Below are 13,605 nucleotides of genomic sequence, written 5' to 3'. Positions count from 1 at the left end.
AATTTTTTGGGTGCAGGTGCATTTTTTGATATGGGTTATTGCTGTTTTGCCAAGAAGCAGTTTTGTGAAGCTGATGAGATTCTTGTCAGGTTCTACTAGTTTTCTGGTTATTGGCTATTAAATAGATTGCTTGTTGTTTGCTTCATGGTACTGCTGCTTGGGGAGAACTTGAACACTGGTTGGGCTGAATTTGTTACATGTTGAATGCCTTCAGGCCTAGAAACCTTTCTTTTTTTAACAGAAAATTATACTTACGAGTAGAAATGTATCTCTCTTACTTGAGCCAAGCTAACAAACAAGCCCCCAAAGAACTTTTTTGTCTGTTGAAAGCTGGAATAACATTTTAAGCCCAAGAGTATTGGTGAAAGAGTTGGGGGGGGGGGGGGCAAATCTGCATGATATCTACACTGGTTTCAGTCTACTGAAAATTTAATATTCCTTTATGACTGTTTATTTTGTGTCATAGGGTCAATCATTCTCAGTTCTTGCTTTTGAAGATGTAAGATAGTGTCCAAAACACCCGAGGTCTGCTCAGAGATGGGATGGGTTAGACCATGACGGTGCAGAGACCACAGGCACTATCTTCTTACACTTGTCTGGTTCCATCTCGGCTGTGTCTTGAACTTTTGGGTTTTTTCTTTGGTACAACATGCCAGTGGTGTGATATAATAGGATATTTAGGGGTTTTCTAGGGTGTGTGGGGTTGCCTTTTTCTCTTGGCTTGAGAAGACCCCTTTTCTGTTTCTCAATGACATTCCTTTGTTAAGAAGTAGTCTTGAGTGGTTGAAGAGAAAATAGTATGTGAAAGAAGTATCTGAACAGGCATCAGTTGTTGCTGGACTCTTGTAACTTCTGTCCCTGCCCTATCCTGACAGTTTTGTGTAATTCAAGTAATTGAATTGGTTTGAATTACCAGAACTCAGATTCCAGAAAGGCCTACCACTTGAAATTCATTTTCTTTTCAACATTAAACATAAGTTTTGGAGAGTATCTCAAACTGTAACTTTGATTCTTCTTTGGAAAGAATGCTGCAGAACAACTGATAGGAGCTTTAAAATATGCTGTGGGGTTTTTTTCCCCAGCTCTGTTAACTGAAATATTTAATCTCCAAAGTGTGTGTTAGAGATGCTATGAACCACCAAGAATGAAATACAAATATAGCTTGAGACAGTTTCACTTCCATGTTATAATATTATTAAACTTGCAGAGATTTTAACTTATCAGTGAATTAAAATGGTGTATTTAAATTGGAATATAGGTTGTTAACATGCTTAACACCCTGCTAATGAAATATAATTGTATAAAATTTTACTGATGTTTCTTATAAAGAGTATGAGGTTATCACAGACCCATACTGAGATGAAGAAAATCTATTTAGCCTTTGAATTTAAAGTTCAAGAAAATAGAGTTCTTTGGAATTTGGTTTTATCTGGTCTCTAGTTACTTGCCCGTATTCATCTACTTCCTCTAAATCACAGGCTTGCTTCATTAATTCTCTGTTTCTTTTCATTGTTTGTAGCTATTTTTTCCTCATGCTCTTAACATCTTCAAAATGTGAAATTACTATGCCTCCCCCCATCTTCCTCCATAAGTTCTTTAGCAAAAAACAAGTACGGCTATCATGTTAAATACGTTCTCGGCTTCAAGAAACACGTGTTTTCTCTTATGCTTGTACAGGGTATGATGAAATATTAAATTGGGTAATAGCACAGCACTTGTTTACAGCATTGCAGATTGCTGGGTTTGTATGCTAATAGAGAACGAGAGGGGAAGAATAAGGGAAAAGAACAAATAGTTCTGTGCAGGGTATTTCTGAACAGGCGCGCATGCTATTTTTGCTACCAGTAAATGGTGCAAACAGGAGATACAAATAAGCAACTTCATTGTGACTGCATGTTCAGGAGTAATAGCAATTACAAACTATCACTCTAATAGGAGCTTCTGGGGGAAGATTCTGATCTAAAAATTAGTTGCCTGGTAACTCTGATTCAGTTATTGAAATCCCGATCTCCTTCCCCTCCATTTGTTCTAATTACCCCCTCCCACCCCTGTAAGAGTGTAACAAATGGGACTTAGAGTCTGCAGGTTGCTGCCTTTTTGTTGTTGCTGTTTCAGGCTTTTAAATATGTTGTTTTAGTGCAGCTGAATTTCCTAATTGAACCTGATGTTACAGCTTTTTAAAAAAGAATTCCAAGGGAACTTTTGTCATTTTCTGACTTTTTCTTTTTAAAAACAGGAAACAAATATTCAAGCATATGCCAGTTACTCAGCTACAGGCACCGCACAGAAATGACTTTGAATTTGTATTCTGGTTAGGGAGATGACGTCTGCACTCTTGAAGGCTTTACATCACCAGACAACCTGCAGCAAAACGAGACTAGATGCTATAAGTCTGTGTGTTTTGCTGTTAATTGCCACTATACCTGTCTCGGAGTGGAGTACTTTTTCATCGCTTTCCAGCCGAGCGTCTTATTCATGCTGTTCCTGGCAGGATCTGCTGTACGTGTTTCATTATTTCATGTGGCCACATTCTAATTTAAAGTTCATTGTCCCTGACCATGCCTGAAACAGCTCTGCTGTTTTCTCCTTTGCAATAGCCTGCAGCAAATAATGATTTTTATCCCTCAGATTTTCTTGGTTTGCAGCTTTTTGTCTTGCCTGTAACAGAAGCCCAATCAATCTCATAGCACAAGTTAACCAGTAATGAGACTTTAAAATCATCTCTCATCTTCCATTTCTACTTCCCTCTACCTCCAGGGGTGCTTTAAAACATTCAGAGAAATATTTAGTCCCACTGTTTCATCCTTCTAGACTTAGAGGTGCCCTGACTGGCATTTCAGCCAAACCACTTGTTCTATGACCAAGAATGTCAAGTCTACGTACGCATCAGTTCTGGCAGCTGATCCATAAGCATCAATAGGTACAATCATCTTTTACAAAACCAGGACTGATAGCGGTGTTCTGGCAGCTTTTTAAAGAAACCTTCAGCTTTCCTAAGCAATGCTTAAATCTAAGATTACCTCGTAAGTAAGACTGAGGATAATGAAGCCAGATAGCTCTTTTTCTGACCAAGCCACATGATGTAGCAGAAGGAAGTGAGTTATCAAGATTTTTAGAAACAAATCTTGGTGATGTTTGTAATGCGTTCCCTGTAGCTAATAAAATGATGTTCTTGTGTACTAACCTTTACTTGTCCTAAAAGTATTTTAAATTTGAGTGATAAGAGTGCTTTAATCTGGCTCTGTCTTATTGTGAGAGCTAAATATTTTGCCCGTATGTGCAAGAATACTGAACCACCTGTCTTCTGCTTATATGAGCAGATCCTTTTGCAGCTTTGAAAGTTAAATCTCTTGAATTTGCATATGTGTGCTATGTTTTGAAAACAGTGGTTTAAGGTATGCTGTATCGTTATAGATACGATGTAGCTATATATGGTGTAGCATTTTCTAATCATGGTAAGCCTGGCTGTCAGTATTTTTTGGTTTATTTCTGTATTTCATTACTTGTCTGTTTTGTATGTCTTCAGAGATGTCTGGAGTACTAGTGTCTGTCTCTAGCTTTTTCTTCTTCACAATGCTGTTTCAAATGTCATGGCATTAAACTTCTCTTTTTTTAAAAGGAACTGAAAACCAATGGTAGCATGTTATTTTCAGAATGTCTTATCTTGCATATTTCATACAAAAGAGATGCTTTTGCATTCTAATTAGAAATTATTACATTGCACTACACATAATTGTGTGTGACAGCATTCTGGTCTAGAAGATCCCTGTATTTAAAAAAAACACCAGACCCTCCCAACCCTCCAAACAAAAATAACCTTGTGTTCCCTGTCTGTGTAAAATGGATTTCAAAGGCAAGTATGCTGCAGGATGTAAAAGGGCGAATAGGAAACGGGTTAAAAATTATAAAGGATGGTTGTACAGTGACTTAAGCAGACTATTTCTTTTGATTTTGCAGTAGTATTATTGACTCCACGGAGTACAGCCAGCCTCCAGGCTTCAGCAGCAGTTCTCAGGTAAGGTAATACATGTGTCTGCACAGGGGGGATGGGAGAGTGGATGTGGAGGTTGGGCAGAGATTAGGCACAACTCATCCATCTCCAGGGTACCCGTCAATGTGAGTCTTGGAAATGCTCTTAACTGGTTATATGGGCAAACTGGAGCCAGGACTACAGCTGCAGGAATTGCTGTGCATGATTGTGAGTGTCTACACTGATGCCATCACAGAAATCTGGTGTAATATATTTAGACATCTGACTTTATTCCTAAAGCTGACTCTTCCACGGCAGAGGGGGATATTTATTTTGCTCTTCATCTCTTCTCCCACGTGGGCAGTATTTGTGAAGGGAGGTAAATCCCTGACCCTTTGCATCGACTTAAATAGCTTTGGATCAAGCTTGACTTTCAAAACAAGAAGCATTTAATTCTCCAAACATACAGCTGTTTTGTAGTTTGTCCTCATTAGGGCCTTACAAACTGTATTATAAAATCATGTAGAAAGTAGAAAAAATTACATATACAGTGAAGCCATTTGGCAGGCAGCCTCTAAACTGCCTGATCCGCAGGGCCTCCGGAATGCCAAACAGCACTGCTGTAGTCTTGCAGCTCAGTGATTCAGCTGGGCTGGGAAGATGTCACAGATATCTAGCTCACAGCTTCAAAAAGGTTAAACAGTTTTGATTTAGAGAGATGGAGTGTTGGGCACGTGCCAGCTGGTGCCTTTGGTGCTGTCTGGTGGTGGTGGACCATCTGTGGCACACAGCACTATCAAATTGGTAAACTAACGGGTAGAAGTGCTGGTGGATCTTATTTCATGGAGTAGTTGATGTAAAGAAAAAACACCTGATTTTTTTGGGCTGATGTGCATGTATGTGTGCATGCAGGTTTTTAGGTTTGCAGCTGTATAACTAGTTGGTAATTAGAAAATTCCATCTATTGGTCTGTGGGGAAAATACTTGTTTCTGGTGCTGTGGTCAGAGATTTTTTTGCTTGAAGGAAGGGTTGTAGCTCTGCCTCACTTCAGAGGGCAAGTGAAATGTGGGTGGAGATGTTCAGGACTGATATGGTGCAGTGTGTTTGTTCTCCACTGACACTACTTGTTGTGGTACTCCTCTTTTTCTATTTCAAAGACAAAATTAATAGCATAGCTATGCTGCTGGTAAGTGCACAAAACAAGCAACCTAGCCTGTGTGACACATTCTGTGTGACAGCCTTATTTGTGTGAGAATAATCTTTTTTTTTTGTCCTCAAATGAAATTTCTTGTCCTCAAGAGTGCAAGATCTGTATTCTCTAGTGCAAACTTTTGAATTAAACTTTTATATATGTTTGGATGGGGAGTTGAAAGAGGTCTCTTGAAGTTAAAGACTTAATTCAAAGATAGGCTAATTTCAGTAAGACTTTACCATAAAAACAACTTGAATATAAATAAATTCGACTGTACCTTTTTTCTGGCTGTCAGTCATGGCAAAAATCATAGGTTGGGCACTGCTGGCAGTAAGAAGCTATGCTAGGATGGACAGCATAGCTTTCTTAATATAGTTACCTTGTGCATAGCTCACAACCATCTTCAGGAAGAATTTATATACCACAAACCTACAGACAGTTTTCTTACAGTAGCTGAGCTTCAGAAGTAAAGAGTGGACATGTCACATAAGCCCTGGGGAATTCTGCAGGTAGTATTTAGTGGCAGTGCTTCTCTGCTAGAAATAAGGACCTTGTGTGTAGCTGTGAAGCTTTTCCGCAGTTGTTAGAGGACTCTTCAGAGCACCTAATGGAGCTCAGACAGTAAAATCAGTCTTGATAACAGAGCAGCCTTAACTAATGTCATCAACTAGGACAACCATAGTAGTTTTAGCAGTTGAACGAAAAAATGCTTAGGTATGTTTTCTTTCCTTTCCTTTCCCTTTTTTCCTCACTCCTGTTTTCACTGCATTGCTTAACCAGGGAGCAGACTTCATAGAAACTCAGTTAATGTTTTGGTAAAACATGAGCGGTTTAAAATGCTTAGCTGGGGAGGATCTGATGAAGATAGGTTAGTGCAGATTGATTCCGAGCACTGCTGGGTCACCGTGTGCCAGCCCGAGTCCTGCTCCAAGGGGATCTTCCTCTGGAGACCCGGCAGGTATATCACACAGCGGGCAGATACCACGATTCATTCCACCTTGGCATGGACTGGGCTCATCTAGTAGATCAGACTTGGACTTGGGTTATATTGCTCATCATGTAGCAGGCAGCTTGTCTTAACTTGAGACTGAAGTGATTGCTCTTCAATGCTTGAAGTCGTCTTGAGCCCTAATTGCTCCTGATGTGCCGAGAGGCTGGAGCCCTTGCAGGCTGGTGCACAAAATTAATAGGAAGGTGGTATAAAAGTGTCCCATTAAGTATTTCTTAAAGCTGTGAAGTTTTAGAAAACTGTAGTTTAAAGGTGTTGATGTAGGAGTACTTTCCAGTGTTCTAGTTGTGTGTTGAGATTGGAGTTGGTTTTGAAATGAAACAAGCTGCATAGGCCAAAGGTGCTGTCAACATGCAAGTGAGAGTCATGATGTCAGTGTATATTAGGGGCCTCGCGTGGGAAGCAGTGTCTGGAGGCTTCGTTGTTGGGGGTTTGCTTTTTCCCTAAAATGTTAGATTACTGTTCATACAGGTGTAAGCAGAATTTGAGTGGGCTCTAAACTTAGTTTGTTCTTGATGGGTGTGATGAAGGCAGCCTGTTCCCCTGCATGGATTGAGGGGGGAGTTGTAAGTGGAGTGGGTTTTGTTGGTGCTATTGAATGGTCAGGGACGTTGTTCATTAGGGAGCTTGGTGGTTCTCAAATGTTCTATAGTTTCCCCATTAGCTTTGACTATACAATATGTGAGACTTTTTGAATATAAACTAAAGCATGGTGCTCTTCATGCTTCTTGTGTAGTAGAGGAATTGGGGGTTCCTTTTCCTTACTAGTGATTAAAACCAGAAGTACGGTATTTTCTGTTGCTTCAGGAGGAGAGCTTATGTAGTTTCAATCCTTTGCTTCTACATCTCACTATTACTGCTTGGGTAGGTTGGGAAATGGCTTTAATGATGCGTTTGGACTTCTTTTCAATTAACCTTTGAACTCAATGGTGTCTTCTGCTTCTGTACTTATTTGCTTAGCTTTACAGAGTTCCTGAGCTGCTTCAAAAGAAGCAATTCAGTAACTAACTCTTTCAAATAAACACCCCCTTCTCTTTTAACGAGCTGTCTGCTAGGGATCTACAAAGTATTTGTTGTACAGTTGGTTTGATTTGTGAAGCTGGAAGCCCAGTATCCTTGGCCTCTGCTGTCTATCTGTACAAATGCAAGACGTGACTCCCCAAGGGTTGCTGCTGTCTGTCCTGCGTGTGAGGCTGGAATTGGTAAATTTGCAGAGATTCAGGAAACAAGAACTGTCTAAAAGCAGCTTTTCTTGTTTGTCAAGTTAAAGGGTGCAGCATAGGACCCTAAGAATAGCTGTTGGTAGTGGCAAGATCGTCATTTATTGTCATTTTACGCTTCTAACCCTCCATATGTAATGTATAAATTTGTTTATAATTTGGTAAAATCTACTGAAATGAAAACCAGACCTGGCTTTACCTTTCTGAAGTGTTCTCTCTTCTCCACTCAGACCAAAAAGCAGCCGTGGTATAACAGCACGCTAGCCTCACGACGCAAGCGGCTCACAGCTCATTTTGAGGACCTAGAGCAGTGCTATTTTTCCACCAGGATGACACGTGTCTCGGGTGAGTTCCTCTTGCGTGGTGTTCAGCTTCTGACATCGGCTACCTCTTCCAGTGCCTAGTCCTCAGAAAAGGCTTGCTTTTGAGAGCAGCTTTCACTTCTTCACAGCATGGGAACGTTGCTATACATATTTATGTGTTACTCACATCATCCCATTTTGTATTTCTTGACCAATCTTTGAAGCTGCTATATTTAGAAAATTTAATCCTGTCAGTTTGGAGGAGCACACGTATTGCTTTGTAATCCTGCACTGTGAAGGGCATAACCCACAGTAAACAATTTCACTGATGCTTGTTGCGAAGATGCAAATGTTTGAAAGCAGTGGTTGGGTTGTCTTTCTGCTATAAACACAGTAGTTAAAAACATTGCTATTGAAATACTACGGAGGTATAAACATAAATTGATAAATGTCTTGTATTTAGCATGCAATAGGACACTTGGAGGTTATCCTCCGTTGTCTAGATTGAGTCTTGGTTAACAAATGGCTTGACGTATGGAAGCTGAGTGTGCAGCAGTGGTGTTGTCCCATGGGGCACACCTTAGATTTAAGGCTTGTTTTGTAGAATTAGAAGCTGTTTTCACAATTGTCTAGATTGCCTCATTCATAATTGAGTAACAGTGTGACAGCAGCTAGAGTAATTGTTACCTAGTGGATGGATGGTTCTTAATTACATGACAAGATTCTTAAGAAACGAACGGGTCAAAGGAATATGTCTTGAGGGAGGGGAGGGTTGCTCTGTGGTCTCTCTGAGGAAGAAACCAGCTTTGGGGAAAAAAGTTTCAGGCGATGGGCTGTGGCAGGCAAGAGATTTGCAGCACCAAGCTGCAGCTCATGGGAAGAGTGACAGACTGCAGCCGGGAGCAGCCAGCCCTCAGGGGATGGGAGAAACCGCCCAGGAACAAGAGGGAACCAGGCAGAATATCTTTACTTGCAGGCTTAGCAGGCGAGGACACACAGATCAGCAAGAGAGCCGGGGTAGATACCCCTGCTGTTTTTTCCTCCATGAATTTAGTTTAAGTTTTGTCCACTTTAAATAATGAGGCTTGATTTTTTTTTTTTTCCATTTAAAAATTTGGCTTTAAGTTTAAAGGCTGCAACATGTTTTAGGGGAGCTCACTCTTAAATATGTCTGTCTTCTACCTACTTCAGAGCAGTGACTGACTCAGGTTTCATCATGTGCAGCAAAATCATTTTAACAAGGAATGCAGGACGTTGAGAGGGTGCTTCAGTAGCTGGAAAATCGGAGAAGCCAGTTGTATGTGACCAGCCAGTTTCCTGTGAAGTGTTGGCAACTGCTTTGCAGACTACAGTACTTCACAGATCACACTGTCTTCATGCGGTGCTAACTTGGTGATGCATAACTGTGTTTATGTTAAAATAATACTTATTAACTAAGGATAACAAACGGGACTCTTCCCAGCATTCCCTTCTAGAAGACATCTTTCTTCATAATTGGAACTGTAAATATGAATGCGGTGAAACTATTCTTTGTATTCATATGTGTCAGCCACACCAAGAGCGGAGGATTTGCAAGTGCAGGTCCTTTTCTAAATAAAGGATAACCTGTGATACCTGATTAATTTTTCTTCTCTTCAGTCATTCCTGCTTTTTGACACATTTTAAACAGGATTTAATGTGGATTTAAAGCTTTTTTGCAAGAGATGCCTATGACTGTTCTAGTAGGGAGTGGAGACATAATATAGCTGTAATTATGAAATGGCCTTGCACTTTGATGGGGAAAATGTCTTGAGAAATAACATTCGGTTTTCCAGGCGGAGACACAGAATAAATTATAGGAGGACTGTGTGCTTGATGTCTAAATGAGGGAAATGGAAGAGTAGCAGCTATTTGTTCCTATCAAAGTGTTGTAGGAGGAAGCAGTCTTTGAAAAACACTGATGTTTATGTGCTGCTTGAGCTGTTTCCTGCAGCAGTCAGGTGCTGGTGATTTTAATTTGGAGCAGTACTTTGTTCATTTTGCCCCTTTTGATCCATCTGACATTGGTAATGTATATGCTAGTACCCTTAAACATGGTAATTACTAGCCTTCACCGTTCGTTTATATGATCAAACATGACATAGCATATAAGGGACACTTCAAAATGCCTTACAAGTGTAGAGCAAGATAATAACTTCTGATGGCAAGGAATTACCAGGGTGCAGAAAGTGATTATTCTCTCTGTGTTTTCCCCCAAGAAATCACAGCTGTATTCTGCTTTTATAGATCAACCTCTTCCTTTTTTCACCCCAGTATTTCCAAAGCTTTCTAATAAGGAAACAACAAAGCTCCGCTTATGCTGCTGATAATGAAACGAGTAAGAATAACTTAACTAGCGGGTGGAATTTGTTATCTGAGCTCTGTGTGTGGTTTTTCTGCTGCTGCAGTGGATGCTGAGGTTTAACAGGAGTCACAGCGTGCAGTAACGTGACTTACAAACTGGACTACCCGTAAACCAAGGCACTGCGTGTTAGGGCTGAGAGCAGCCACGGCTGTAGTTCCCTTACCTTGCACTGGTGCAAAAAGACAAAGCAAACACTGGGAGTGTTAAAGGAGGAAAGGGAGAGTTGCTGCAAATTCTGAGGTTTGTTATAAAGCCTGAAGGCTCTACCTAATGTTTGACTGCAGATGCGTAATCGTTAGGAAGGCTGGCTTGCTCATGAGGCATCGCTGTAAGTTGGGAATTTTTCCTTATTTAGGAAATTTTAAAATGGTTTATATAAAAACCTGTTCATACCAAGAAAAATTGGAACTTCTGAGGAATCGGGGAATGACTTTCAGCTATCTATGCTACAATTTAGTTTTAACTTTTGTAGTAAACTGTTCTGTTTCCCACAGAATATTTATCATCATTATTTAAGCTGGCTCAATTTCACCTTGCCTGCTGAAGGTCATAATTTTCACAAAACTTACAGTACAGAGAATCTTCTCGTTTCATGCTTGTCTTCCTTCCCCAGACCTGAAACAACTCTCCCTTAGCTCTGTTGCTTTTGGAATAATGAGACAAATATTTTTTACTAAAAGTATTTTAAATGTAATTGACACCAAATGTAAGCATATTGTAACAGAAGTATAGGGAAAGGAATATGCTTTCACCTCCATAGAAAACCGGGTATGTTCTTTGCAGTGCATTTTGATATGCTTAAAGGCTTTCTTTTAATCTGTATGGCCCACGGGCTCTGGATTTGAATACAATAAATGAGCTCATCTACCAGGAAAGCTGTATTTATGATCTCTAGGCAGATTCTCAGCACAGTAGATTTACCCAGCATTGCAGTGGAAAGACTTAATTTGTGCTCTGAAAAAATCCTACTGCCTTCAGGGAATGCTAGAGGTGAGAGGACCTGGTTTTGACCAAGAATCCTCCCCAAATAACAAGCAGAGGTAGTATTTTGATTTTTGTTTGCTGTTGAGTTTATCTTATTCTATTTCTTTCCTCCTGAATGCTGCTGCCTCTCCTTAGATGACAGCAGAACCACAAGCCAGCTGGATGAGTTTCAGGAGTGTCTATCCAAGTTCACGCGCTACAATTCTGTCCGACCCCTGGCAACGCTGTCTTATGCTAGTGACCTCTACAACGGCTCCAGCATAGTATCCAGGTAAGACATACTGCGGCTCTGACAGCGCATCTCATGCTGATACAGGCTGCTGAGGCTGAGTTAATAACCTGTATTAAACAAGTTTATAGTCTGTACATATATAACACTTTGCAGTTGCTTCCCAAAAATAGTTTTGCGAATGTGTGATTATCATTGATCTGCGAAGGCGCTCAAGTACCGCAGTGTACCTTTCACTCCCGTTGGTGTTGGTCAAGACCGAATGCAGAACCTTTGAGGTGCCAGTGAGTATCTGGAGCTCTTGTGATAAAGCACGAAGCCTGTTGTAGGTTTAGACCTCTTCATGTTAGTGTAGTTCCGTTGTATGTGACGCAGTTCTAGCATTTTAAGGAACATCTGTCTTGCTTGGTGTTGGTAGCTTTAAGAATCTGGTGGTTTTAAATATTGTTGGTGGATCCAGTCGCAATGGAAAATAGTCGATAGCTGGGTTGTTTTTAACTTCGTCTGCTTGATCTCTTGAGTGTTGGAAGCTGTGTTTACAGTGCTAAACACTAGTGAGGGGGTGGTTGTGGTAAAGCCGACTCGACAGCTCTGTTCTTGCCATCAACAACTCTGCATCCCTTGCCATATGGGGTGGTCATGTTGTGTGCACCACTGCTGAAGCTCATCTGGGCCTCCCGTGGACCAGTTTGGACACTTCAGCTGGTGAAATACTATTGATAGTCTTTCAGCAGAATTAGTTTCTTCTAGTTTAGCTCTGTAAACTTGCTCCCTTAGGGATCAGGCTTGAGAGAGAACATAAGGTAGGGAGAGGCTGGTACCTGCTAGCAGCCCTAACCTTAAACTGGTTTCAGCAGCTGTGGAAGTATACCCTGGGGGATTTAATTAGTCTGTGGTAGCTTGTTTGGAGCTGGTGGTGGTGGAAAAAATGATGCAAGATGTTAATTGAGAAATCTTTTCTGCATGGCATATATGCAGGACCCATTAGCTTCTTACAGGCACGTTTCACAAATCTAAATGTATTTGTTCACAGCAACCTTTTGAGGGAGAGAAGTAGTATCCCCTCTTTTATCTGTGGGGAGCAGGAGATTCAAAGTGGCCATACCTGTGGCCTGGAGAGAAACAGGATTATGACAGAACAAATTGAACTTGGGTTTTCCGAGTCTTGATCTAATGCCTTATGAAGGGGCTGTTCGCACAGCAATAGAACAACAGCTCGAATGTTTGTTAGAAGACCCCAAGTGTGCTGTGTGAAGAAACGGAGGCATGTGTAGCATAAAATACATATTTTTTTTTTAAAGCAGCATTGATTCCTTAACTACTGCAATATGTAGCAGGAATGTATAATGTCCGACTTAGCCACAGAGGTCAGAACACAATAATCACTGATCTGACGTATATTTAACCTGCGCTGATTGGGTTCACACTAGCTGCAATGAAATGCAGATGGGAATCTCACTGCAACGTAGACAAACTTCCTCAGCTACCAACTTCAGTACGGATTGGATTTTGCTCCTTTGCCCTTTCTTCTCCTTGACATTCTGCAAGAGCAGCATTTTTGTGGTATTTGGTTAGAAAATGCTGGAAGGGCGGTAAATCTCGCTCCCGTTTTGAAGGCATTATAATTCTTGGGTGAAATATATGTTTGAAAAGTATGTGTGTTACTGTTGTTAAAATGAAGATACTGTGGGGCCTCCCTCCAAGCCAGTGCTAGAATCAGTAGTTAAATGCATTTAAGTGAAAAATAACTTGGCTCCCAACTTGATGTTCTCTCATGCTTTTTATTTATCAAAGCATTTAAGAAATTTTTCAGGGTTTTAGTATGTGGGCTGAGTAAGACTATTCGCATCTGAGCGTGTCCTTAAGTGCTTTGGTAGAGCGTGGCTGCTGAATGTGCTGTGCTGCAACTCTAGTTAGCTTCTGGCTATCCAAACGTTTCCTTTAAAGTTTGAATTTGTTAATCAGGAGTTTACATGTCATGTGTTGGCCACCACAGTTCTGTGTTCACCATTGTTCTTCATCCAAATTAATGGATTCGAGTTCAGAGACTCTGTGAAGCTAAATGAGCTGTGTGTCTTGGTGATGGCAACTTGAGATAATAGAGCAGCTTTTAGGTACCTATGGATGGGCCAAATTAATTATTGGGGTACCTTAAAAAGCTTCTTAACAGATTGAAATGCTGTGAAAAGCTTTATCTGGCCGACTGCATTGACTTCTGAAGGTGTTCCTGGGCATGCTGTGGGAAACACTGATGAAATAATGACAAAAGTAAGTCTTGCGGCTTAGCTGTGGCTGTTGAGACAAATGCATTTCAA

At 40.7% G+C, this 13,605-nt stretch overlaps 1 protein-coding gene across 4 annotated transcripts in view; it reads left to right on the top strand.

Annotated features, from left to right (window-relative positions):
- COP1 (COP1 E3 ubiquitin ligase) overlaps positions 1-13,605 on the top strand; it is a 127,527-nt gene that overhangs the window by 27,658 nt on the left and 86,264 nt on the right. For all 4 annotated transcript variants that reach the window (XR_008578104.1, XR_008578103.1, XR_008578105.1 and 1 more), the window contains exons 9-11: positions 3,958-4,015; positions 7,623-7,737; positions 11,197-11,332. Coding sequence is in view for 1 of the 4 variants with exons in the window: in XM_054834115.1 (XP_054690090.1) it covers positions 3,958-4,015; positions 7,623-7,737; positions 11,197-11,332 (309 nt within the window). In the remaining 3 variants the exon portion in view is untranslated. The remainder of the gene's footprint in view (positions 1-3,957; positions 4,016-7,622; positions 7,738-11,196; positions 11,333-13,605) is intronic.

Source organism: Grus americana, chromosome 8, assembly GCF_028858705.1.
Source record: "Grus americana isolate bGruAme1 chromosome 8, bGruAme1.mat, whole genome shotgun sequence".
Lineage (NCBI taxonomy): Eukaryota > Metazoa > Chordata > Aves > Gruiformes > Gruidae > Grus > Grus americana.
The sequence above is the reverse complement of the archived record's forward strand: the minus strand, read 5'-3'. Positions and strand labels throughout refer to the sequence as shown.